We start from the raw sequence: 27,526 nt of genomic DNA on the forward strand, positions 1-27,526 counted from the left end.
AATTCAAAATATTTGATAATAATTTTCGTTATACACATTTTGCCGTAAGTTAATAGCAAAACAAAATATTTAAAATCGTATCGTTATGCGTAAAATGGATGGCGGAGAAAAGTAACATATATTTATATTCATGTATATGTTTAGAAAAATCATACATTATCCTAAGTAGACTAAACAGTTGGCATCACGATGTCTTTCATAACGAAAAGGGAGCGTGTGTTCAACGAATACAATCTGTACGACTTACCGGCGCGGAACGAGGGCAAGCTGAAGGCGTACGCGTCATGCACGGACGCGAGAGCCTGGTCCCACTTCTGCTCTGACAAGAGCGAACACTTGGTGGAAATTATAAAGAGGAACAACGAGACGGTCCGCCCCAAGTATCTACCAACAAACGTGATCGTTGACACTCTCATGGTGGCGAAGAACGCGGAGATCGCACGCTTGAAGCGCAAGATAGAAGGCTTCGAGCAAATGTTGGCCGCGTACGAACAACTCGACCTCTCGTGTGATCAGAGATGTGAGATCGCTCAAGCCGTAAGTACTGATTGTAGATGTTGATTTTGTAGTTTAAAAATCTTACAGACCCAAATAAGAAGATATATTGTTTGTATGTTATGTGTATTTGTGTACAACATAATGCATGGATGTAAATATTCACATTTAGGGTTCCGTAACTAAGTGGTAAAAACGGAACCCTATTACTGAGGCACTGCTGTCTGTCTGTCTGTCTATCACCGGGCAGTTATCTCATGAACCGTGATATCTAGAGAGTTTAAATTTATCACTTATCTTTCAGCGCAACTAAAAAGTTACAACAGAGCATTGATTTAATATATCATGTGAAGTCATGTATGCTTATAGTTAGTACGTACGTTAAAAATACAAAGAAACTTGTTCTTGTACTGAAATCTGTGGATCTGAGTACTGATATAAAGTTATGTATCAATAGTTCATCATCATTGGCCTAGCCTTTTCCCAACTATTTTGGGGTCGGCTACCAGTCTAACCGGTTTCAGCTAAGTACCAGTGTTTTACAAGGAGCGACTGCCTATCTCACTACCTCCTCCTCAGCCTGTCCTACCTCCTCACCTTGTCCTACCTCCTCAACCCAGTTACCTGGGCGACACGATACCCCTTGGTTAGACTGGTTGTCAGACTTTTCAAGCTTCTGACTACCTGTAACGAATGTCAAAGATGTAAGATAGACAGACAACAACAGCCGGGACCCACAATTTAACGTGCCTTCCGAAACACAGAGGAACTCCTTATGACAAAGATGGTCACCCATCTACGGACCAACCGCGTCAAGCATAGCTTAACCTGTGGTCGTTTCACTTCTGCGGTTCCAGCTTAGCCACGAGCTCCTCAATATGTATCAATAGAAAAGTACATTTATAATCAGATTTATGCATATTTAGAAAAAGCTGATATACTTTGCAGAGAACAGAAAGGATTCAGGCGTGAGACATCAATAAACTTAGCGATTTACGATTTTCTTCATAATGTAACAAAAAATATTGATGCTAGAATACCCACATGTGCTGTATATTGTGACATGACCGCGGCATTTGATCACGTAGATCACAAATTATTATTAGATAAACTCGAGCGTTACGGTCTGAGAGGAAATACTCTACAATTGTTAGAATCGTACTTGATTAATAGAAAGCAAAAAGTAACAATATCTGGAATAGATTTAAAAACTAAAACCGAAAATGTTTTCTACTCGGATGAAAAACTCATATCATTCGGGGTACCACAGGGGAGTGTGTTAGGGCCTCTTCTATTTTTATTATATATAAATGATCTTCCAAACTGTATAACTTGTCCAATTACTTTGTTTGCTGACGACAGTACCTTAACAATATCATGTAAAAATCCTGAGCAATACTGTAAAGACATCAATAATTCAATAACTGCACTTGTTTCCTGGCTAGTAAATAACAACCTAAAAGTAAATTTAAATAAAACTAGTGTCATGCATTTTAGCCAGCGAATTGACATTCCGTCGCAAATAACTGTCAAATATGATGATACCGTAATAAACGAAGTAGATAGTACAAAATTTCTAGGGTTACAAATAGACAAAAAATTAAACTGGAAAAATCATATTGATGTTCTTTGTAAAAAAATAAGCAAATACTCATATGCACTATATAAACTTGCTCCAACTGTTAATACCGACACTCTGCTTATAGCGTATCATGGTCTAGTAGCTTCTGTTCTCAGATATGGGATTTTATTCTGGGGCAATTCAACAGACCGCGAAATAATTTTTAAAATACAAAAACGTTGTATTCGCGCTATGTTTGGGCTCAAAGTCACTGACAGTTGTTTACCATTTTTCGTAAAACATAAAATATTAACACTACCATCGATGTACATTTTAGAAGTATGCCTTTTTATTAGACAAAATCCAGACTTATTTCCGCGATTATCAGAAAAAGTACAAAGAAACAGACGAGATAACGATAAACTTTGTATAAACCGCGTCAAAACTGCTCTTATGTGGAAAAGTATATTTTGTATGTCGGTAAAAATATATAACAAAATCCCAAAAAGATATAAAGATTTAAAAAATAACTTGTTTAAAATAAAGCTTAAAGATATGTTAATAAAAAAGGGATACTACAGTGTTCAAGAATTCTTAGATGATGTGGATCTATAGCCATCTTAATTATGTTTGTATAAGTGCCTACTTTATTACTATGTTATCAATTAGTGTAAATTCAATTTTCAGTGTTAAACTAAAAATATTTGTATGCCGGTCCCGGCTAGATATAGTGGTCATTTCCATTGATGTAACACCTATTTACTACCTATGTTCTACGAATAAAGACTTTGTATTTGTATTTGTATAATAGTTATACTAAACATATCACGCAGCAAAAACTACGCAACATTCCCTAAAATCTGTATAATTTACAGCATGCAGCAATAAAGGCGGCCAACAAAGAACTCGACGAATTGGTAAGGATATCTAATGATAATAATGTTTTGCTTATTCGCGGAATAGTCTTAAGTAAATATACATACTTAGGATATACTTATACTGAGAATAGAACATCATAGCGGCAAATTGGAATAGAACAAACCAAATTCACTCTTATGTCCACAGCGTAGTCCAGATATTACTTTGAAGAAAAAAGTCGCTGGTAGAATGACACACACACACACGCATACTGAGGCGGACTTCGGCTTCGACTTGCTGAATGTTCAGGCCCGAAAGCGACTATGAGTGTATAGATTTTTTCTGACGGTGCTAAAGGTGCACATTAAGTGACATTAAAATCGGCCTTACATCAAACGAATTAACGTTGAAAATTAATCGTTATAACCAAAGACGCAGTTGGAAAATTTAGTAGGGATATTAAAAAATAATCAAAATGGCATTCAAATTGGATTGGTTCACCCGTTCAAGTGTTACGGTACCTCAGACACACGCATATAGGTACAAACTTAGATAAAACCAATTTGCAGAGCTCGGGGCACATACACCCCACAATTTCATCTAAAAACAAAGTTCGAGTAGGTAAGGCTAAGGTCTGGCACTTTAAACTCTTACAGCATTATTGTAGAAGCGAGATAGCACACTTCACAACGCATAACGTTGTCTCGCTTTAACAATGGAAACAACACTACTTTTTAAGCTCATAGTACTGACAGTAAATCAACATTGTTAATCTTTTCTTGTTTTCAGTATTTGGATTTGGACTTGTCTGGTTTTACGGGAGAGGTAAACATTATTATTTATAACATTTATATTTAGTTTCTTAATTAGCGTAAATGTTGCAATATCGGATATTTTAAGCAAAGTCGGGACGATATGTTAACTTAAGATACTACCTTTGTAGTATTACGTTAGTTGGGGTTGGGGTCAAGACATAAAAAAACATACATTTATACATGTCATACACACATACATACTTTTGCATTTAAAATGTGAGTGCAATATTCTAAATAAGATTTTATTTTCAGGGCGTTGATTCAGAAGGTTTTCAGGTAACATTGACTTTACGATACTAATTTTATTTATTACCTATATTATTTGATTTACTTAGGTACTTAAATTGTTATTAATATACACAACCATTTTGTTTCAGACCGGAAAATCAAGAGGCGATGAGGTATTTATTATAGTACCCATAATGAGCAGCTTTTTGAGATTATAGTAGTTTTTAAATTAATAAACATAAGTTAATTTAAACTACTTACCTAAAGATTAAAGTGCTATTTATTATAATTAAGAGCAGTGTGAAAGAATTTTGCTTTCTAAAATTGGAATGTTTTTTTTTTCAGAGCACCTTCGAGGAGGTAAGGATTAAATATATATAATATATTTATTAAATATAATAATTATTAAAACATAAGGGGCCTTATCGTGTTGGTATTTTCATTATTATTTTACGTTTGTTTTGTTATATTAATATGCCTTTATTTTAATTTCAGACTTTGCTTCCAATAAGTAACGTAAGTTCAGTATGAAAAACTAGTTTTCGTAATAATTAATTAGACTTCCTAATTTACCCTTTTACATTATTTTACCTAAATCCATTTAAGCAGCGGTACGAACCACGCATGGACCAGCGCATGGAACAACGCACGACACCACGCATGACACCACGCACGGACCCACGCATGGACACACGCACGGACACACGAATGGAACAAAGCATGACACCACGCACGGAGCCACGCCTGAGCACACGCATGGAACCACGCCTGAGCACACGCACGGATCCACGCACGGATCCACGCACGGATCCACGCACGGATCCACGCATGGATCCACGAACGGACACACGCATGGACACACGCATGGAACCACGCCTGAGCACACGCACGGATCCACGCACGGATCCACGCATGGACACACGCATGGACACACGCATGGAACCACGCACGGACACACACATGGAACCACGCATGGAACAACGAATGGAGCCACGTACGGGACAACGCATGGAATCACCAAAACCAGTAAAAGAGTCTAAGGCCATTCAAAATGATGTGAAATGCGCTTGTGATGCTGCTACACGTGAGTTTCTATTTTATTACCGTTTAAACCTTCCCTGGACTTCCGCGAATATTTCCAGATTGAAATAAGCAAAATCTTATCGGGTTCTAGCGAGACTAGCGAACAGCAATTCAACATTATATTAAAGATATATTGTACACATCTTCCTAAATTATATATTATGTATGTATCTATGTGAAAAAAAGGGAAAGAAAATGTGCGCGCATTCTGCTTTCTCTTGCTTATATCCCCACTCGACTCCCGTCCGCCTCTTCCGATCACACTTTTCGTAACGCTTACTTCAAACTTGCGTAGAGAAGTTTCACTGCAAAAACGCCCTCGTGCCTCCCTCATGTATGATAAATTGAATCATGTTATGCTATTTGAAATTCCAGTCGTCAACAATACAGGATATGACGAAATGAAAGACACAATTATTGCGAAAGATGCTAAACTAAGCGCCATGAAAAATACCATAGCTGTAAGTCTGTTAGAACGATTTGTTTTTACGCACGAGACCCTTCTGTGTTTAATAACGCCATTAATTTACAGGTCATGGAAAACGATGTTTGCGAGCCCTACTGCTATTATGCACATATATATACAGCATTAGAGAAAATATTTGGCATTCTTTGTCAAAACGATAAGTACAGGCAGTATCTGAAATTATTGGTGTGTAAAACACTACTACTATAAATTACAGTATTAAAGAAAATATTTCACGCTATTATTACTTTTAGACTGCCGGAAAGGACACTCGCTGCATTGATATCAAGGGACACATACTTTTCAAGCTAAAAGTCTTGGAAAAATTCTGCTGTGCATTAATAGCGCCTTGCACCCAAGACTTCGTTTCTCATGGGACTGTACATAAAGACGACTGTGCCTGCTATCGAGTAGATTTAGTATCCCGCGTTGAACCAACTTATGCTCTGACAACGGCTGAAGCAAATCAACCAAGTCTTGATAACAAGAGAGCACACCTTGTAGCAGACATCATAAAGAATGACGAAATGAAAGAAATTTTAGATAAAGATGACGAAGAATATAAGCTCGAAGATGAACAAACTGATGATGTTTTTGTCATAGATAACTACAACATAGATGGAGAGAACCTTAAACGCCTTAAAAGACTACAAGAGAATTATGATGATTTGATGACCTGCTATGAAGCAATCAAACACGAAAAAGACTGTTTAGAAATACGTTGTAAAAAGTACGAAGAAGTAGAAAAGGAATTTGAAACTTTGAAAGCTCAAATGAGGGAATATAATTCACTTTGGAATGAAAAAGAACATTACAGGAAGCGATCTATTGATCTTGATTCTTTGAAAGAACAATACCTCATATTATCTGATGAAACATCTAGTTTAGAGACCCAACTTAAAGCCGAAACAGAAATTAATCACATTAAATGTAAAGCAATGGAAGGCTTAAGGAATGAAAATATTATGTTAGAAAAGAAATTGAACGAAGCCTCCATTGCTTTTGAAAAGGAAAAGAATGCATTACTGTGCAAGTTAAAGGAAGCCGACTGCAGAGTTATATGCCAGGGGCAACAAATAAAAAATCTTAACCAACAAATTGATAAACTCATAGAACAAGATCGTGACAAAGTAAGTTTATCTATAGTTATTGGTAGTATTTAGTTATAGGAACTAAAATATAATAATTTCTTGTATTTTTTCTTGAATACTTTTTAGATAATTTGAATAAAATACTTACTTTTTAGTTAGATTTATCAATGCCGGATGCAGATATGCATTCGGTTGCATTTTATGATGAAATTGAGTCTACTAAGGAACAAATAAAGAATTTGAAGGATGCGCTTCTGTGTAATGAAGAAGAAAAACAAGAGATACAGAAGGAGTATCAAGAGCACTTATTGCTTATCAATAACCTCAGACTAGAGGTAGAAGATTGGAAAAGTAAAAAAATCCGTAACCTATATTTATCCGTCCTAAGTGTTTGCCCATTTTTTTACTGCTATATTAATAGTAATTAAAAAAATGTTTAAACACTGTTTTGTATTTATTACTCAATATATTATTCTTATTAAAACGAAAGTTGTGATTTTAAAACAAAAAATAATCATGAGTTTATTCTAGATACATATGATAAAACACTACAACGCAACTCCAATTTGGAAAAGTATACTGAAAGGTTAATAGAAGAGAATTCACGTTTATCCCAAGACGTTGAAGAAAAGTCGACAGCCGTTGAGAATTTAATGAAAATAATTAATAATAAATCACAGGAAATCAATAAGTTAGTGCATGAAATGGAGAAAAAGAAATATGAAACCACGGATTTATGCAGGCAACTCAATGATTTACGTGAACGATTCGACTTGAGCCTAATGTCTTCAGAAAGCGAAAAATTAGATGCTATAAAATCTTTACAGATAGCCCGACAAGAAAGTCAGGAGCTATTAGAAAAAGTAAAAGATTACGATCAGGTCATTCACAAAAATGCTGATTTTATAAAGTCTTTAGAACTTCAGGTAGAAGATAATAGGGACCTTCAAAATTTGCTTATGAGTACTATGGAGGAAAATAGAACTTTGAAATTAAACTTAGAGGACCGTGAAAATGCGAATTCAATTTTACTGCAAGAAATTCAGAGATTGCGTAAAGTTAATGAATATAGCGCTGATAATATAAGCAGTTTACGAGAAGAAAATGATCACTATAAAATGTCTTTAGAACTAAATCAAACAGAAAGTGGCGAGCTTAGAGACAAATTAATGAACTACGATAATGTTAATATTCAGTTAAAAACTTTGCAAGGATCGCATACAAGATTATTAGAAGAAAAGAAGAGACTTGAAAATGAGTTACTTGCGAAAGCCAGTGAACTCGAAAATGCACAACATTCTATGTTATTAGATAAAAGGGAGAGTGATGATTTAATAACCAGACTACAACGATCTGAAGGATCAAAAGATGATGAACTATATAAGATGAGTGAAGCTTATCATATAGCAAATAGTGAAAAACGAGCTGCTAAAAATGAATTAGAGGAAAAGAATAGATACATAGAAAGTATATTACAAACTGTTAATAGTTTGAAGCATCAAAATGCTGAGTTGTTACAAAAATGCAACGACGCGGAAGAACTAGAACAAAACTTAATATCTTTAAAGAAAGCTTATAGTGAATTGGCAACAGAAATGAATACGTTACAAAATGATTTTGACATAAAGACAGACGAATACACTCAATTATATAATACTTTAGAAAGCAAAATTGAAGAGAACCGAGACTTGTTCGAAAGGGTAAGACTTTTAGAGCGGAGCCAAGAAATGGCCACAAATGATATAAAAGCTTTGCAAGATGAGAAATATTCGATTCAAGCCAAAGCTAATGTAATAGAACAGGAAAGCGCGGTACTGATAAGCAAAATTAAACATTATGAAAATTTAGAGTTAGAATTTGATAAACTAAAAAGAGCTCACGATGAAATGAGGGTTGAAAAAGAAACTTTACAAAGCGAACTCAACATGCAGTTGGCTGACTTGAGAAGGATGGAACAAGAAAATTGTGAATTACACAGTCATAGTCAAACATTATTAAGTCATAGTGAAGACTTGGAAAATGCTTTGATAGGGGCTAGAACTGAGGTGAAGGTCATTTGAATTTGATGTCATACTGTATAATGAAAAGTATATATTTTATTGAATAATAATGTTTTTTCAGCTGATCCGAAAGTCCAGTTATACAGTTAATTCTTATAAAGATATTATGGCAGAAATCGAAGCCATGAAAAACGAAAAAGTTTCGAATCAGATAAAGATACGGGATCTTCGTGATAGATTGGAGGAATCTGTATGTATTGGGAAGTTAATACAATTATATGTAGTAACACTTTTGTACAAATAATTTTAATCAAATTGTCTATTGAGAGGCAGATCTATTTCGTCTTTAAACAAAGAAATTACTCTTTACTTTAAAAACAACGAAAACATTATATTAAAAGGCATTTCAAAATTATCCAGAATTTATCATAATTTAAGCTTTAACTATATGCACTTACATATATTTTTTAGATTGTAGAGCAAGAACTTGAAGACACTATACCGTCACACTATTTTGGTATGAATAATGTATGATGTTATTATTCTGTATCATCCATATTCATTTTTTATTTGACCTTTTTATCATAGGGAAAAAACAAAAAATAAATAAATATAAAGTAACTATTAACTGTATGTCACCTGATACTGTTTTTGTTTAAGGAAAACATTATTTCTAAATTATCCGAAGACATTCTCGCACGAGACGACAAAATAGCAACTTTACAAAACCACATTAATAACTTGGAAGAGGAAGTCAGAAGGCTCCACGCCGGCTTGTCTGAAGCTATCGATACTGGTGAACAAATGAACGATTTTAGTTTCCAGAAAATTGATTCCTTGAGAAATATGGAGGCCCATCGTGAGTATATTGCATTATTATAACATAAAACTAATTATATCAGTTTTGGTTTTACTAGTTACCACACCTTAATTACACTTTTCAAGTTCCGAATATACTGGTAACTCTTTAGCATTTACCTTCACTAATTATGTTTTATGTTCAGACTCCAAGGCAACGCATAACATGAAAATGGAACTAGCAAAACTGCAACAAGAGAACTCCATGCTTTCTGAACAATTATCTGTGACTAGAATAAAGTCAGAGGAGTGTTCCCGAGAGGAACATAAATATGTGTCAAAAATAATGCAATTACAAAATGAGAAAGAAATTATTGTCACAGATATTAAGCAATTGGAGCTGACAAGCGTTGGCGACAGTGCCTTAGCGCCAAATAACTGTGATGTTGAAGACATCTTAGCGTCCCTCGATAGAATCAGGAGATGTCTAGATGCCAGATGCCAGACATTGCTACAAGTTCAAACATCTTCTCAATTGCTTTTGAGTAAAGCAGATGAAGCGAAAAAAATAGTTGAAAGAGAAAAACAAAAAATTATATCTGAAAAAGAAGAAGCAATAAAAGATAAGCAAAACATGGAACAACAATTATACGATCTTAAAGATAAGTTAGAAAAGCAAATTGCTAACGACAGAGAAGTTATTATTGACCTAGAAGCAACTATGCAAAATCAAAAACTAGTTTATGACAGTTGTATTCAATCAAGAACGGCTTACATTTCTAAATTGGAAGAAGAACTAGAAAATCTTAAGGATGTTTACCAAAAATCTTTTGAAAAAATTAATGACTTACAAGAGAAGCTACAAAATATGAGTGAAGACAAGAACAATTTAATAAAAACAATGAATAATGTTAGAGCAGATCTGGAAGCAAAATCTCAAGAAGTGAATGAATTGCAAAAAGAATTTGAGGCATTGAAGAACAAGCCTAGCCGCAATATGGGAGTTCAGGCTCAGACCTCTGACGATCACCGAAATATGGGAACTCAGATAGATAAAGATTATTTTATTGATGAAGACAAAAAGTTTTACGTTGATTCAGGTGTAATGATGAATGAAACAAAAGATCAGTATGTTGATCAAATGGATAGTTTACATCTGATGTCACTTCGATCACCTTTAGATAAAAAACAAAAAGAACCTGAAGGCATAACCCAAGCACAGCATTTAATTAATGAAGTACAAGTATTAGCCGCAAATGTAGAACCAACATTTGAAGTATTTAAAAGCAGTTACATAGATTATAAAATGAAACGTTTACGCCCAGGAAAATTACAACAACTATCTTTACCCCGTATTTCGACTACTAGAGAAAAATCAACTCAGGCTCATAGATCGGGCAAAAGATATTCAAATGCGAAAACGCAAAGCAATAATTTGATAGATATTTATAATCGGCAGTCTATGCATACCAATTCTTCAAAAGGTAATGAGGAGTCGGAAAATAATGTTGGTGACAAAAATCCAGGTCAGAGTCAAGGAAAGTCAACTGGAACTGGGTACCCCACAAGAGAAAGTTATGAAACGGATAGTAATATCAAACGAAAATATAAAGATGCTAAAACGTTCGCTGGATCTTCCTCAGATAAATCAACAGATAAGGATTTATTTGTTATATACAACGATAGCGAAAGTAGCTATAATAACAATCCTGAAAATAATACCAATAATCCCAAAAATAAAGGTAAAAATAAAGGGGCATGGTCAGGCAAGGGGCATTCAGAAATAGTAGTCGAAGCGGTAACAGTACACCCTACAAAAAAAGAGAAAAGCATGGATACAAATCCTAAACATCAAATTGACCAAGATTCTTATATTTTCCGAGATATAGATGAAACCGCTGAGGATGATAGCGTAAAACACAAACTTAAAATTAATTTACCTCGAGTTGGAATAGAAAGTCCATCTGTAATTACGTCTTCAGACGGTGACAAAAAATCGTTAGACTCCTATACTCTTGCGATTTATTCCTCACCAAAAAGACTTTCAGATTCAGATATAAAAATTAGTGATGATGTGGATGGCAAAAAAATTAGGCTTGGGACTCCTTCATTACCAACAATGTCTAATGATGATAATCAATTCTTGGACTCTTATAACTCATTAGGAGTAGGCTCAGAATTTGATACTGTAAGACCAGGATTGATGAAAACAAAAGCCATTGAAACTGACAGTGGAACATCTAAACAAAAACATTCTCAAGTATTGAGGAAAAATACCAAAACATCAAATCCTTTTGAGAGTGAATCTCACCACAAACTTTCTAGAGTCGGGGCTGATGTTCTTCTACTGAAATCTGCAGAAAGGAAAAAGTCCCCTGAAAAAAGAGCAAGGCAAAACTTTGGACTAGAATATATTTTGGACACCGTTCAAGGTGAAGTAGACCCTGATGTTGTGAACTACTACGCAAATAAAGACATACGAAAAACTAGAAGTGACGAGAGATTTAATTTGGTAAAAATAAGAGAAAAATCTGATTCAAGTCCTTCGAGGCTCAGCGAGCTTAAGATGTCATCTACGGAATATAAAACTATTTCGACAGTCAGCAAATACAGTGACAAAAGTCAACCAAAATCCTATGCTGAACGCAGCATAATGGCAAAGTTGGATATAAATAAAGATTATGAAAATAAAATAACATCTTTGACGAAGGCATTGGAAAATATTGAAAAGGATTATAAGAAAAAAATTGAAGCTATAAAAGTACAATACGATAGTAATATCAAAAGCATAATTAATGAACATAATCAAGGCGTAAAAAGCATACAAAGTTTACATGAAGAAACACTGCAGGATATAATTAAACTGCACGAAAATGAAGTCGAAAACCTTAGAACTATGAGCATTGAAGCCTTAAGGAAGGCTGAAAAGTTGGAAAAAGAAAACCGAGCTTTAAAAACCAAGGCTCTTGATACAGTCACCGCATGTCTGGATGAGGTTTGTTACATTTTCGTTTTAGTTTACGCTAGATGTGTACTTAACTTGTATAGTCATCTTCATTATAATTCATTTTGCTATTAAATTTATTGCGAAGGAGCCTATTAAAATGCCGCCACAAGAGCCCAAAAAGCGAAAGAAATGTCGAGAGGAGACCAAGATGCTGACGAAGACCAGGGTGGAGGCGATCAACGTGAGACCGAAGATGCGATCAAACGGGCCTTGTACTTGCTCCCTAGACGTAAACGTATCGGACACTATCCGCAACATATTCGAACAAGTTGACGTAGAGCAGCGAAAGATGGCCGAACACACCTACATGAAGTACATAGCCAACAAGATCGTAAACGGAAACGTTGAAGTAAGATTAACTTAAGTTGTAGTTGTCATTCACACAGTTGACATGCACTAAGGAATTTAATCCTTGAGTTGCGGGGTTTCATGAACTGATGTAACTGAAATAATCACATGCATATGACACCCAGCCTCGAAACTAGAGTTCGTGAGCCACTCATGCTCATCCTACGTCGGGATCCAACCCACGACATGTCGCTCACAGTAGGTTTGGCGCGGTTACCTATGCAAACTACTTTGTAGGCTCTACTTAATATCCATAGTGACTTCTTCGACCATTTTTATTGCGTTTTTTTGGCTTTCGCCAAGTTATCAAATATAATGTAATCAATATTGTCATGAAATTGCATATGCTACATAAGTTTTTTAAAAAATTTACCCACATAGAGATCATAACACTACATCCAAACAACCTTTCTTCTTTTGGATGAAATGAAATCGAATTTTTTTTTTTATTGTTTTCGCGGCAATCTTTAGAATTTGTGTACCACTACATTCAGGGACCTATAAAGGTTGATGGTCTTCAGGCATTGGACGCACAAGAGTTGTCTTTCCTTCACCTAAAAGTCTGTCGCACTTGGAAAACGAAACTGTCGAAAGAGGAGGCGTTTCAGAAGAGAATAGATTCTTTTGAAAGCGAGCTGATGACTAAACAAAGAAATGCTCAACAACACAGTGAGTTTATTCTGTCACATGTTCATTATTTTTTTCATAAAATCACTTAATCCGAAAAACGTCATTACAATTAAAAATTACTGACAAAATTTAAACGTAATATTTTTTTTATACTACAAAATAGGTGCTGTTACGAAATGAGTTCAATGATGGTCTCTAGTTAAAAATGTACTCGATTAACGCTAATGTGCATCACCACGTTTTCAATACCTATATTTATTATTTGTTTAATGCTTAAAACAATAGTAGCGGAACTAGACCGCAAGGTAGCAGAAGAAAGGCGTCGGTTACAAGAGGTGCGGGAAGCGGTATGCAGGAGTAGTTCACCCGGGTCCAGAGGCTGCAGTCCTGTCGCCGGGCAATACTCCCACCCGCCAGGCCCGACCAACACTGCCGCTGAGAAAGACCTTGCGTATGTTAGCGTCCCTATTGACAAATTTCTTATACAAAATGTAAGCTTGGTTGTAAGTTTCAACAGGTTGATAGAAGAAAGGAATTATTGCATGCTGATAGAGAATTTTCTCAAAATTTACTCCCAAATGAAGAAAGCATTTGATTGGTTCGTTTGAATCTCAAAAGACGAACAAATGTCTGAAAATGCTAGCTGTTTTATATACAAGTGACTCTGTTTTGAATTCTTAAGATATTTGGGGTACTTTAGATTGTGTACCCAATGATTGCATTATTTTCTTTGTAAACCAGGTGTGGCTGCACCATCCAGGGCTTCAATATGGAAGCGAGCAGCCGACAGTCTGCTGGGGACCTAGCCCCAAAGCAGAACAACCTCGAGCCGCGCACCCCGCGCCTGCGCAAAGAAAACATCCGGGTTTGGACACTGCTCAATATATTTCCTAAATATACTAGAAAAAGTCGCTAAACTTACTTGCGGGTGATTCGGGCTTCCCTTGAATACCCCGTTCTTCTTTCTTTGCGTAATTACATAATTAGTGTCCACTATTTTAAAGTAATACGTATCTAGAAAAAATATAGTACCTTCTTTGGGAAAACTAATGTGTTTATTTTTAGAGTTTATTTGTTTGTTTAGCCCTAAGTGGATAAAAAAATTGTTCCTAATATTTAAACATGGCACCACCTGGTTCTTATACTATTGTCTTTTTCTCCCTAAAATGTCGTATCTATTTTCCCCACATAACTATTTATAGTTGTCAGTGTGCTTCAACAAAGCAAGGAAAAAAATGTATTGTATTAAATTCCAGGCGGACCTGGCAAGGCTGGACGTCGAAGAACGGCGGGAAAGGAAATCCTACAACGATGAGCCCCCAACCAGGTTACGCAGGTCGGGAGACCGACAACTGCCTCGCGCCAATAAAAAGTGAAACACATAAAAATAGAATTCGACATTCTGCACACAACCTGTGACAGTACAGAATGCCGAATTCTCAACAAACACAAGGACTTGACGAAAGACCGGAATAGCTTTATCCTTCGGAAGGATCCGTCACATTTTGTAAGGACACTGCACTGGAAAAACTAAAATGCTATCGAAACGACATGATGATAAATCCTCATCTCGAATGTTCTTTTGAACTAGAAAACATTTGTATTTACATACACGGCGTCGGTGTGCTGCTGTGAATGTTTTGTAACAAAATTTGTGAAGGGTTATTTATTTTTATATGTTTTTTATTTATATAATTTATTACATATTTATTCAACTTACGCGGGGGATACGGTACAAATTTTTAGTAATAAAATATAAAATGATATAAGTATTTTATTTCTTCTTAAAGTACGACAAACGTACGTAACACTTGTGGAGACACTGAAAATGCCAATTAGGATCTTCCAAGATGATCTATCATAAAACTAGTGTAATCTCAGGTCAATGCTTAAATCAAAAGGCATCATTAATTTTATATAATAAATAGAATTCAACTAGGTTACACTTAAAGCAGTTTTCCTTAAACATTATTTTGTTGAACTGTAAATAAAATAGGTTTTTCCTTGTATCAACGGTAAGTTGGATCAAATGTTGGATTATTGAAGTTGGCTGTTGGTGGTTCGTAAAGGATGTTCGGCGATACATCGAATCCGTCGGCTTCGGCGGCAGCTCGAAACTTCTCGTATTCTCTCTTATCGTGTAGGTCGGCTAGGATCTTCCAGATGATGACGGTTAATATTCCGATTAGCAACACTACGCCTATTGCTGATCCCGCAGCAACTGTAACATACGACGAAAATCTTAAAGTAAGTTCGCAGTTAGACGTTATTATTTTGGAACTACTTTGTTGTTGTTTAAAATGTATAGTAAAAGGTTTTATTTTTATACTGAAGTAAACCGGAGGCAAGGCACCAGGTTTCGCCAGAATTAATTTTATTAACCAAAGTTATGGATGTTGAACCTAGGGAAGAAAAAACGAATGTCTGCAAAGATTAAGAAAGCGCAGAGCGAGCGCAGTGAAATATAATGTTGATGTTGTAATCAAGAGACTTCTTAGTTTCGTTTGATGAGAAATATTTTGATAGGGAAATAGGCTTTGAGTATAGTCGGTATTTTTTTTTTGTGCTTTGGTGTTTTTCTCGTTATAAATATTGGCTCATAACATCTTATTGGAAAGTTGAAATTTTCAGACAAACTCAAACGGTTGCTTAAAGTTCTAAATAAATTACTTAACAAAAAGTACTTACTCCATAAATTAGCCTCAGGGGGCGTCTGAAGTTCCTTCTGGATCACAAGATTCAATTGATGATCCTCATAATGGTACTTAAACACCAAGTAGGTTCCATTTGAAATTTCCTTTTTGCACCACTTGGCCATGTACCATTTAGCATAATTAATTTCAGTTTTATTGACCAAGAACACATTGATGTTTCCATCATTTTCATGAACACAAAGCGTTTTGTTATCCATGTGCTCGTGATAACAGTAAGCGTGTTCTTCTAACTGTTTGCAGCGTTTTTCAGCACAGTCCTCGCAGAAGTCGCAGAACACACCGGAGTATGTTTCATTTTTGCCACTTATTTGATTACAAATGCATTTTCCACAGTGACATGCTCCATTCCCGGAACAAATCTAAAAGAAGGAGAGAGAAATCTTAGAAAATTATTGTTCAACATTTATCAATATTCAAAGTTCAAACTCAGTTTTATTTGAAATGAATCAATACCTCTGTTCAATTGTTTTTTGTGTAATTTCCTCTTCTAAAATTAAATATTATACTGAATACAAATAACAAATGACAGGTAAATGTAACATCGAATTTACATCAGCATGTATTTACATACATACGGAAAAAACATGTTTGTGTGGCAAGACAATTATTTTTGTCAGTTTTATCTCAGTTGGGACTTCACTAATAAAAAAATGTAACGGATTGTATATCCTTAAATCAAATCAAATACCTCTTTAGAATAAGGAGCCATGCAGTGTTTTTTTTCTAGTGGACAGCTGCAGTCGCTGCCAGTCCACTGACTGATGCAATTGCACTGACCGCGGTAGCACTTGCCCTTATTGAAACAAAGGAGCTGATTTGGTTTGGGGCACGAGTTATCATCAAATTCACAGAAGTCACCGGAAAACCCACTTGTACAATTTCCACATTTGCCACACCTGAAATAAATATTAATTATGCGGTCGAATTCAGCAACCTCCTTTTTTAGAAGTCTGTTCAAATACAATGCGAAAGTTTTACAAATCCGTCGACGACGATTAAGATAATAGCTTAGAGACAATTTTAAAGAAAACTGAGCAGAGCGTAGACGTGTTTTGCACCCCTTCCCACTCCATCATCTAACCTGTTCATTCCTTACAAGAACAAGCTTTATTTTTTTTTCTATTTATATGGGTTTTAAGACGTTCAATTGCTTCCCTGGAATACACCGAGCTTTTAATTCCTGGGTGGTTTTCATTAGTTATCATTGTCGGCTTGAGTAACAGGGTGGCCCCATTTAAAGTGACTAGTTTTTTTTTACCATTTACAAGAGACTCACCTGCATGCTCCTCTTCCACTGCACAGTTTCACGTCGTTCTTGTCTAACTTACATTTATCTAAATCTTTTTGATCCGTTGATGAGCCAGTACATTGGCAGTCGTCACCGTAGCTAAAACAAAAGTTTAACTTAATAATATATTTTCACGTATAGAATTGTCATTAAAATCTTTGCTGATTGTTGTTTTATTCAAATGATTAATGTTTTTGTCTTCTTGAAAAAAAAAGCTCCTGTAAAAAACTCAGAATTTATCACAAACTCTTACTGTTAAATAGTTATCATTATCATCGTTATTACCTTCCCGGTCGACATTTACAAATTCCACATTGATATTCACCGCTGTTATGGCACTTAGGACTTAGGCCCGAATTAACCTTCTCACATGGACATTCACAATCTATGTCCAATTCAATGGTTACTCTCTCGCCAAGGCCAACAGTTGCTACATAAACAGTATGTTTATATACTTTGTTTGGTGGGCATGATTTGACAGTTAGAGTAGCTGGTATCGTCACTTGCGGCTCAGTTTTACTACTCCCGCAGTTTCGGGTTGGTCTCGATATGCAATCTTGGTCCACATCTATTTGAATAAATGGCGGTACTTTATAATCTATTTGAACAGTTGTTGTTGCTTCCTAAAACATTAAATTAGTTATGTCTATTACAGCAACTTCTAAATATATTTCTATGCTACATAAGTTTATGAATTCTCTTACATCGTAAGCTTGTTTTATTATACTTATAACGTGAAATTTTTCTTTCAGCAGTGCAAAACGTGATCCCAATATCTGTGATGACAACGCCGTATATTCCTTTAACACATTATTTGTGGCTGCAAATATGATTCTAAAGTTCCTCTCTTTTGCTACTTTATTAATTTGGCTAACAGACGGGTAGTCCAGCTGTAACTCCATGGTATACTTGTTGTTGTCGAGGTGGCATTTCATATCATTTGGTTTGAGGGCGCCAACCATTTTGCCGTCACCAGCACTGTGGTATGTTGAATCAGTACATAACACTATTATCTTTCTGGCGTCTGATCTCCATCCGATTTCCTCATTACATGTCATTGCTTGCATAAGAGCGTCTAATCCAGCTTCTGGATCGTCGTAGTTTGATCCAAATGTAACATCAGCGACAACTTTTTCAAATAATTGTGTATTATTCGTAAGCGAAACGAGATTTTGAAAAGCATGACTGCTTTCGTTTCTGAAACAGGAAGCAAATCAAAACATTTGGACGAAATTACTAAGTAAAGGTTAACCGAGTGGTTGAGGTCATTACGCCAAATCGGCTTGTACTCGGCTTAGAAAAAGCGTTTATGTGGTTTACGAACGCTTGTCCTGAATCTGGGTGTCTTTCTAGGTTGTCTTTCAATGTTCGTGAAAACTCCGTGACACAAGAATTAATGCGGGAGTTGTTCTTTTTTATATTAAATAAAAAACCTTCGTGTAGTTAATAGTTTAAGATTGTCACTTAAAAAAAAGTATCAAGAATGCTTACCGATTACGATTATGATCATAAAATGGGAAAGCAGCTTTTTCTATGAAGCTTCCAACACCAATCCTGACATTGTTTGTATAATTTGATAAGTATCGATGTAACTTTTTCGCTTGGTCTTTTAAATCTTTCACTTTGCTTTTCATCGTGAAAGAAATATCCATCAGATAGTAAACATCTAAAGGAAAGTCTACAGCTGGTAAATATGACATGTTGAAGGGTAGAGGGACTCCAGGCCTCGCCTTCATTTTTATATATTGAGGTCTGAACTGAACGTTCATCCCATTAATCTTTTTCTCGAAGCCATAGTCTTGAGTTACATTTATGAAATGCTCTGGGTTATACATGGAATTTTCCTTGCACCATGTTTGTGAACCGTTTAATGATTTCAAAGAGCGACATCTACGATCTATGATTTTATCCTGAAACAAAATATGAGATGGCAAATATTAATACAAACAGTAACTACTTGAAAGCAAATAATATCAAGAATTTTATGGTATACTTTACCTCACTACACCACACGCAAGTATCGTAAGGATAGCTGATACACTCTCCACAAGTACCAAAATTACAATTATCGACTTCACTGTTAACATAATTAAGATAAAATAAAAGCAATAAAACGAATATTTTCATTTTGAAAGAACGTTTGACATTGGCACCGAGACCTACAGTTGCTTGGTAGAACTTTTAAACAATAATCCGTCAACATGGGCTGTATCTGCTACAGTTATTAAACAGGGAAATACATATTTAATTATTTCTACAAACCACAGACGAGGAAACTCGTACATCTAAAGCTGTGTATACAACACTGGTGATACTTTACTGTTCTTATGTAAATAGATGCACGTACAGAAACAGGCAATACACAGACCATAATACTTGAATGTGTACAAGAACATCAAAAGAAATTTCCGCTGACTTACTCTATCCCCGAATCGAACGTTTAAAGGGACAATATCGACGTATTTAAAATGATTTAGTTTTGATGACGTGAACATTGATCTTATGTTTCGCTTTTCCATGTTTTTTCTTAAAACCATGTTGCCACTTTGCCATTGACGTGATGACTATGCCCATTGTTGGCTTCAGTTGTATGAAAGGCAATCGTTAGATGAATAATGTTGTGGCTCCTGCCCAACTGATTCCCTACCTGTTTTCTCAGTCTTTCCTTTAGCTACAATTCCAATATTACACTGTCCATTATTAACGACTGTCTATTTCATACCATAGGAAAACACTAGTACACATTACAGAAGAAAAACTTTGTGTCGCAGATTCACACAGCCACAAGCGATAGAACAGTTTTGAAATAAATTGTTTTTTTAAACGACTTCCGCACTAAAGAATTATACCTGTATCGCAGGGGTTTCGCAAATATTCACATGCACAAAGACATTCAGACTCAAGACAAGCATTTGTTGATAACACGGACAAGGGACAACCACTCTACTTTGCTCGAACAGTCATTTTAACAAATTAAATTATGTATAACATTATCACTCTTGTGTATTTAGCCTTACAACTTTGACATCATCGTAACTCATTTTTAGTCCAGGATTTATTTTTAGTCTCGTCACTCAGTTGTGAAATCATGTTTGCCAGATCGATATTGTTATGTGTTGTTATAAGTTTGCAGACCTGTTTCATATTAAGCTTTAATTCTTGTCAATCGAAAACGTGTCAAGGATGCATCCAGGATCCTAGTGTGTGCGTTTGGTGCGCAGCGGTAATTAAAATTTTGTTATAAAAATTGTTAAGGAAAGTACTTAATAACATAAAATATGAAGTGGTTAGATCAATCAACACAATTAATAACAAAATTTTGTATTCTATCCTAAGAGATATCATAATTGTGAAGTTGTTTTTTTTTTTGTTACGTTTGCAAACAATTAGTAAGAGTAAGGTTTTATTATATTAGAATGCAACGTTATAAAGAAGTAAAAAATTGAAATTGCTGTTATTATTTCCTGAAGATGATCTAATTTTAAAAATATTCGTGGTTTTGTATAGCAACTCAAACATAACTTGCACAAAAGGGTTGCAGCCCAAAACGTATGTGAAAATGTTGCTTAACTGAAAAATATCTTATCCTAACGAATAATAATAATATTTTTTTTAATTTTAGAATGAGTATAATGGGACTCGATGCATATCACGGAATAATGTCAGCAAAAATTGGTGTCCAACAGGTTTGGAAGACCCAGGACATGTTGTTGAGGCACCAGAAAATCAAGAATTTAACTCCAGTTCAGATCACGTAATTCAAATCAAACCTCAAAAATACAAGTTAAAAGTTCGGGCGGGAAAAATCCAAAATATCACTTTTTCTTTCCAACCTGCCCAAGATTATCCGGTCGATCTATATTTTCTGTTCGATGCATCAAAAACCATGTCTTCGGTACAAACTGCAATTGCAACACAGAGTGAAAAAATATATTTCGCAATGAAAAATATGACTAGTAATGTGCATTTGGGATTGGGGACGTTTATTGATAAGAGAGTTCTACCGATGGTGCAGTAAGTAGAGCTTCATTTCTTATTTAGCCTGTTGGAAATATTAAATACGTATATTTATAACGTGGATTCGTTCTTACCGAACTGGTCACTGGCGGCTCATGAAAGAGACAAGAAGTTGGGATGCCTTTGCCCAGCGGGAGATTGCAGGCTATTAGTTGGATAAAATAATAATCATAGGGTCCATCTAGGAAGTGGCGAAACACTACCAGCCACTTTGTTATTTTAATTGCTTTCCTTTAAAGTTGTCCCGTGGAAGTATAAATAATATTAATACTTTATTACGTGTAAATCCACTTTTGAGCTCGCTTTTTTTATTGAAATAACATACCTATTCTAATTATAAATTTTGTTAAAGTCATAACAAAAGCTTTCCGTTATTATAGATACAGATCATTCAATACATCGTACTCATTTCGACATCACCTAAAACTAAGCGATGACTTCAAGTCATTTCGAGAATTGGTATCCCACTTGCCCCTCGGGCAGAACAGAGATATTCAGGAAGGTGGGTTCGATGCTCTGGCACAGGTGATGGCCTGCAAGGACATTATCGGATGGAGAAACGAGTCCAGAAAAATAATATTATTCCTAACTGACGGACCATACCATGCCGCTGGAGATGGCAAATCTGCCGGACTCTTTCAACCATACGACGGTCGATGCTATACCGAAAACAATTCTTACACAAAGGAACAAGTCATGGACTACCCTTCAGTAGGCATCATAGACCAACTCGTAAGAGAACGTGATATTATCGTAATGTTCTTTATTGAAAAGGAATTTGAGCTCCTCTATTCCGAATTAAGCAAAGTAATAAGTGGATCAAAACTTTCTATCTACAACAAAAACAAGGTGGATTCGATGGAGAATTCTCCGATTGTAGAAAAATTAAAAAATATTTATGAGGTAAGTTCTTAAGTGGCTATAATTTAAAAAGGTTCCAGTCGTTTGGTAAAAGTATTGTACTATCTTAATTTTCACTTTTGTTCGTTACAGAAAGTTTCAACGAAAATCAAACTGAAGGTTAACGTTAGGTCTGGGCAGAAGAAAAATATTGAAATATTGTTTAATCCAGACTGCACCCAAGATACAGCAGGAGCCGAATGTGACGTGGAAATGGGGAAAGAGCTGCAGATAAATGGAACTGTGAAGGTCACAGAATACATAAACAACAATGTTCTTATAGATGTTGCTGTCGAAGGTATTAGCGAGAAATTAACGCTGGATATTGACGTTATTAACAGCTGTGGATGTGAAGCTCATGTTGAGGAAAAGTCTGATTTCTGTCACGGAGAGAGACGGTTCTGTGGGGAGTGTAGCTGCAGCAGCAGAAGGTACTGTGTGTGTTCCAATCTTCAAAGCGCCTCTTCTAAAGAAACCAACGCCTTTGACTGAGTGGTATTTCAACAATTGTCCCTTTACCTGTTTATTTCGTTAGCCTTGAAAGGAGCACCAATTTATGACAATGACAGGAATAATAAATGACAATACAAGTATAAGTGGCTAAACAAAACAAAATTTAATAAATTAATCTAGTGGTATAGAAAAGTAACTTGGCCATAAAGACAGATTCGAAAGCCAACATTTATTTGCTTAACCCTTACCGGTTACTGTTGGGCTCCCCTTTCCACACGTAGGCTCCAATTCGGCCCATTGTGCGTCTGCTTAACCCTTATGGTAAACCTCGATTATTGGTTATAGGTACGGTAAGAATTGCATTTGCGTGAAAAGCGAAGCAAACAGCTTTAATGACACTTCAACTTGCACTGCTAAGGGTGATAAAAATATCTGTAGCGGACGTGGATCATGTACCTGTGGTACTTGCTCTTGTGCAGAAAGGTAAGTTTTAAACAATATCAAAATTAGCCTTTTAAAATTTAGAATAAAATTGATAAAAAAAAATATATGAATACTAGACAACTGATAAACATACTTTTACAACTCTAATGTACGTAATATACATAAATTTGATCCAGACTTGAAAAAGCTCAACACACCAACATTTGTCCTGGGTGGGAACCCACGACCTCCGGTTTAGCAGTCACAGTCACTAACCACTAGACCAACAAACCAGTCAATGAATAGTAGATAGTATGAAAATTCTGAAGCATTTTTGAAGGTCAAAACTAAATGACATAATAAAGTGCTTAGACAAATAACGACTTAAAAAACTACCTCGATCATATAAGATCTTTACACTTGTAACAATCAGTAAATGAATATGAAATATATGCTTTATTTCCAGGTACGAAGGTCAATTTTGCGAATGGAACATGGACAGCTGCCCAAGAGGTTCAAACCAGATGCTTTGTAGCGGTCATGGTACATGCAAATTTGGAAAATGCAACTGTAACGACGAATGGTCTGGTGACGCCTGCGATTGTTACAATTTGGACACCGACTGCAAGGGAGACGATGGAAAAGTTAGTAGCCGCTTTAGATCAAATAACTTTCCTTCTCTCCTCTAGATCAGAGGTTCTTATATTTTTATTCGACCAAATGCATGTGGTCTGTGGATGCTATATTGTTCGCGCACGTTCAAGTTGAAGATAGATCTCGATGGCGTGCAATAGGGCGTGCGATGTTCAGTAGCAGACGACTATACGACTATAGGCTGATGATGATGATGACGTTCAAATCAACACATGAGGTTTGTGAGGAGCATGATGGTGAGAACATACAGTTTAACACCTCCGATCTCGTTCTTATTTCCGTGCCGATGATGCTAACGAACATATATATGTGTATGGGCCATGTAGCCTGAAAATAAAATAAATTGAATTGAATAACAAGGAAAAATAAAAATAAACTGTTCGCAAATCGGTTTTATTACTAGCTACGGTGCTAAAGACAGGCTCACATACTCACATACCCATACTTTATATAGCGGGGGTTCAAAAACGTTTTGGAGTTTTTTTCCCGAATGCGACGACAGTTGTTCCTACAAGTGCTTAAACGTAGTATTTTAAGTGCTTACAGCTTTTATTTTTTTTAACTTTACCCAACAAATGACTCAGTTAAGGATAATTTAAGTCACTACTATTCATTTCACATGATATCACATTGCCTATTTAAATAGTGAACTTCGGAACCTTCGGAGCCAAACGGTGTTAGTTGTTTATGTTTAGGTAATTGTTTTTCCTTATGGTGTACAATAAAGAGTATTCTATCTATCTATCTAAACCTATAGCTAGTATTAAATAAATAATCATGAATCTGTCTCAAGAAAGTTATTATGATAACAAAGATTCTATAGGAACTGTATAATAATATAATAACGAATTGCGAAAGGTGTATTTATTTCACCGGCCATAGTGGCCATTCACAATATTAAACAAACATAAAAAAATAATGATTGTCGTATTGTTTTCTAAAATATCAAAGCTTCTCAACTGTTTAAACAAAAACATCAGACAATAGCATTTACCTTCCTCATTATAAATAGGATATGAAGAAAAAAAACAGTTTCCAATATTGACACGGGATGGCGTTACTGTTGCAAAAAGTTTTAAATCATCATTGCTTTGCCTGTTACTCCTAGTAATTTACGTAGTTATTTGAACGCGGTTAATTGAATTCAATTTTATTCTTTGATGCATAATGGTATATGTTCTACACTAAAAATGATTAAATTAAATATGAGAAATAAATGCCTAATATCGAAATTTCGATAAATTACCTGAAAGATGCCTGCATCACGACATCAAAGTTTTCACAGTGCGTTGATTTAGAACACAGTGACTTGGTCCTGAGAATGGGGAGTCCGTTTCTACACAGTAGAGTACATCAGGGCGGGTGTACACAGACACCGCCCACCTCGAGATGCACAATACGCTTTAGGGGGGGGCTATTGTGTGCAATCTTACCTGATCTTCACATACCAGTAGGTATCTTTTACCTGTATGTGACTCAAACATGACTCGTGCAACGCTCAAAGGGCCGACACGCCCGCGTTGCATGTTATCCACGCATCGCGTATGCTGTCAAACACGATTCTCTGAATCAATGAGGGGTCTGCCTCTCAACACCACTGATGTAGAACACTTGACTCCCTTTTTGCATCTTTAACTTTTCCCAATCTACGTCACGTCAAATTATGTCTTAGTTACTGCTTTTTACTATTTTCTAGAGTCTTGAATAATGAACTAATGTGTGAATAGACTAAGCACAAAGTGTTTAAGCGATAACATAGACTAATTGCACTTTTTTAATACACTATTAAAAGGTAGATCGCACAAATTATAAGATTAAAAAGCTGCATTTTCATGTTTTGTCTTACAGACTTGCAACAATCTTGGCCATTGCGTATGCGGTGTGTGCAAATGCGACCCGCCCGCGCAATGGGACGCTCGCACTCATCAAGACAAAACCTGCAAAGTGTTGCCATGTGACGATTGCCACAAACTACAATGTAGGAAGCTGGAGAAATGCGCAAAATGTCAGCGTAACAACGGAGACTGCTTCATGTGCAGTGATCGAATCAAAGCAGAGGTCTTGGAGATCATGCCCGAAGAGTACTTGAATAGCAACGAGACGTGGAATCAGTGTGACAACGTGCAGACTGAGGTCGGTTGTTACACGAAATTCGTATACCGTTACAATGACGACGATTACACTGTGGAGTTGGTTGTTACGCACGAAAAGGACTGCGGTAAAACGTATTTTAGTAAGTATTGTCATTATAACGTCACCCTACTTAGTTTTTTACGTTATTTAGATTTTTCGGACACTTGGCCTTTGTGGCAACTTGTCTAGGCACCGATCTAGAGTGAAACCAATTAATTAGAGATTACGTTACATGTTGAAATGGCAGTAAAGTTTTTATGTTTTCAAAACTGCACTCTAGAAAGCTTTGTTGTTATCAGGCTTCCAAATCCGATTTACACAACGGAAGTTTCAGAAACTTTTGAAATTTATTATTTAACTAGCTGACCCAGCAAACGTTGTTTTGCCTAATGAATTCTTTCTAGTTGTATGTATTTTTTAATGCCACATTATAAAAAATAAAAACAAAAAATTTCGTCCAAAAACTAAAATATATTTTTTTAGTGTGAGCAACCCTTAGCACTTAGGGTTATGAAAAATAGATGTTGGTTGATTCTCAGACCTACTGAATACGCATAAAAAATTTGGTAAAAATCGGTTAAGCCGTTTCGGAGGAGTACGGTAACTAACATCGTGACACGGGAATTTTATATATTAGAAGAAAGATGTTCATTTACATTAGACTTATAACAATATAATTGTAATAAAATTAAGTAGTAACATTTATACAAAACTACAACAAACAGTTGTCATTATTAACTAAATAATTACATAAAAACAATAATAAAAATAAGGCATCGAAAAAATCATCCGCTTCATTGCCGGCTGAGATTATACTGAGAACGTTGGCAGCATTGCCATATCAATTTACTAGGTACTATTAAGTAATCTGAATACTTTATTTTCCAGTGTTCGGCGGCATATTCCTGCTGACACTTCTGCTAGTAGGTGCCGGCACCCTGACAGCCTGGAAGCTGCTGGTGGACGCTCGCGACCGCCGCGAGTTCCTGCGCTTCCAACAACAGCACGCATTAGACTCCTCCAAGCCGCGCCTGAACGATCTCTACGAATCACCCTCCACCAGGATCAATAATCCTACGTATAGAAAGAGATCTGTTAATTTTAATTAAATAAATATTATATTATTGAATAGTACTGCTCTATGAGTCGTAAAGGTTTGTTGCTGTTATGTAAACAATGCCGATATTCGGAGGATCACTTTAAAAGCTCATCAATTATAACTTGTTAGTCACTATCCAAACATTTCAATTGTAAGTAAAATTACCTGACACCCTAACCCCAACACTTGCTTCACTACCCTTAACTTAAGCAACAATAACATTGTATCCTTTACGGTACCGAAATCAATAAAAAAATTGACTTTGTACAAAATGGATACGGGATGGCGACACTGTTGCCAAAAGGCTCAAACAAATATTGAGTTTCTAGATTCCCTGTAAGTTCAGTAACTTCAGCTTTATTTTAGAGACTGACTTTTACAGACTTTTTTCCAAAGAATTGTCTTCAAACTGTAGTTTCAAATTACAAAATCTCAAACGTTATTCAAATAAACAATCTCAACAAA

General features: G+C 35.7%; 3 protein-coding genes across 10 annotated transcripts; 2 read left to right on the plus strand and 1 right to left on the minus strand.

The window, feature by feature from the left end:
* Nucleotides 1-11: 11 nt before the first annotated feature.
* On the plus strand, nt 12-15,144 carry LOC113501145 (golgin subfamily B member 1-like). 7 transcript variants are annotated; one of them, XM_026882172.1, is made up of 21 exons: nt 12-537; nt 2,932-2,973; nt 3,704-3,739; nt 3,982-4,005; nt 4,107-4,130; nt 4,303-4,317; nt 4,453-4,473; nt 4,564-5,041; nt 5,416-5,501; nt 5,573-5,692; nt 5,761-6,636; nt 6,753-6,948; nt 7,129-8,642; nt 8,719-8,847; nt 9,258-9,456; nt 9,602-12,390; nt 12,488-12,751; nt 13,245-13,419; nt 13,666-13,831; nt 14,122-14,245; nt 14,637-15,144. In XM_026882172.1, exons 1-21 carry the CDS (start codon nt 190-192, stop codon nt 14,754-14,756), a joined length of 7,746 nt encoding a protein of 2,581 aa, XP_026737973.1. In that variant the 5' UTR covers nt 12-189; the 3' UTR covers nt 14,757-15,144. The 7 variants fall into 7 exon arrangements, with proteins under 7 accessions (XP_026737973.1, XP_026737978.1, XP_026737975.1 ...); XM_026882177.1 differs by having other exon boundaries at nt 13,272-13,419; XM_026882174.1 differs by having other exon boundaries at nt 4,567-5,041.
* LOC113501147 (integrin beta-1-B-like) lies at nt 15,140-24,550 on the minus strand. Of its 2 annotated transcripts, XM_026882182.1 has the most exons (9): nt 24,078-24,550; nt 19,381-19,560; nt 18,874-19,292; nt 18,087-18,579; nt 17,668-18,005; nt 17,371-17,481; nt 16,783-16,990; nt 16,069-16,453; nt 15,140-15,601 (listed from the first exon to the last, which is right to left on the minus strand). In XM_026882182.1, the coding sequence occupies exons 2-9, from the start codon at nt 19,507-19,509 to the stop codon at nt 15,390-15,392; spliced, it is 2,295 nt and encodes a 764-aa protein (XP_026737983.1). In that variant the 5' UTR covers nt 19,510-19,560; nt 24,078-24,550; the 3' UTR covers nt 15,140-15,389. The 2 variants fall into 2 exon arrangements, with proteins under 2 accessions (XP_026737983.1, XP_026737982.1); XM_026882181.1 differs by lacking the exon at nt 24,078-24,550 and having other exon boundaries at nt 19,381-20,288.
* LOC113501146 (integrin beta pat-3-like) lies at nt 20,323-27,526 on the plus strand. The gene is made up of 8 exons (XM_026882180.1): nt 20,323-20,605; nt 21,005-21,396; nt 21,780-22,302; nt 22,393-22,730; nt 23,098-23,235; nt 23,642-23,819; nt 25,678-26,062; nt 26,851-27,526. Exons 1-8 carry the CDS (start codon nt 20,471-20,473, stop codon nt 27,069-27,071), a joined length of 2,310 nt encoding a protein of 769 aa, XP_026737981.1. The 5' UTR covers nt 20,323-20,470; the 3' UTR covers nt 27,072-27,526.

This window comes from Trichoplusia ni, chromosome 15, assembly GCF_003590095.1.
Source record: "Trichoplusia ni isolate ovarian cell line Hi5 chromosome 15, tn1, whole genome shotgun sequence".
Taxonomy (NCBI): Eukaryota; Metazoa; Arthropoda; class Insecta; order Lepidoptera; family Noctuidae; genus Trichoplusia; species Trichoplusia ni.

Bases quoted from the DNA above. Each gene is read 5' to 3' on its own strand.
- LOC113501145 (XM_026882172.1), top strand. From the start codon at position 190: ATGTCTTTCATAACGAAAAGGGAGCGTGTGTTCAACGAATACAATCTG. The intron at 4,006-4,106 runs GTAACATTGACT...ATTTTGTTTCAG, and splicing joins TTGATTCAGAAGGTTTTCAG to ACCGGAAAATCAAGAGGCGA. The intron at 13,420-13,665 runs GTGAGTTTATTC...TTAAAACAATAG, and splicing joins AAGAAATGCTCAACAACACA to TAGCGGAACTAGACCGCAAG.
- LOC113501147 (XM_026882182.1), bottom strand. From the start codon at position 19,509: ATGAAAATATTCGTTTTATTGCTTTTATTTTATCTTAATTATGTTAAC. The intron at 18,580-18,873 runs GTAAGCATTCTT...TTCCTGTTTCAG, and splicing joins TATGATCATAATCGTAATCG to AAACGAAAGCAGTCATGCTT. The intron at 18,006-18,086 runs GTAAGAGAATTC...TTAATGTTTTAG, and splicing joins TAATAAAACAAGCTTACGAT to GAAGCAACAACAACTGTTCA.
- LOC113501146 (XM_026882180.1), top strand. From the start codon at position 20,471: ATGTTTGCCAGATCGATATTGTTATGTGTTGTTATAAGTTTGCAGACC. The intron at 21,397-21,779 runs GTAAGTAGAGCT...CCGTTATTATAG, and splicing joins AGAGTTCTACCGATGGTGCA to ATACAGATCATTCAATACAT. The intron at 26,063-26,850 runs GTAAGTATTGTC...TTTATTTTCCAG, and splicing joins CTGCGGTAAAACGTATTTTA to TGTTCGGCGGCATATTCCTG.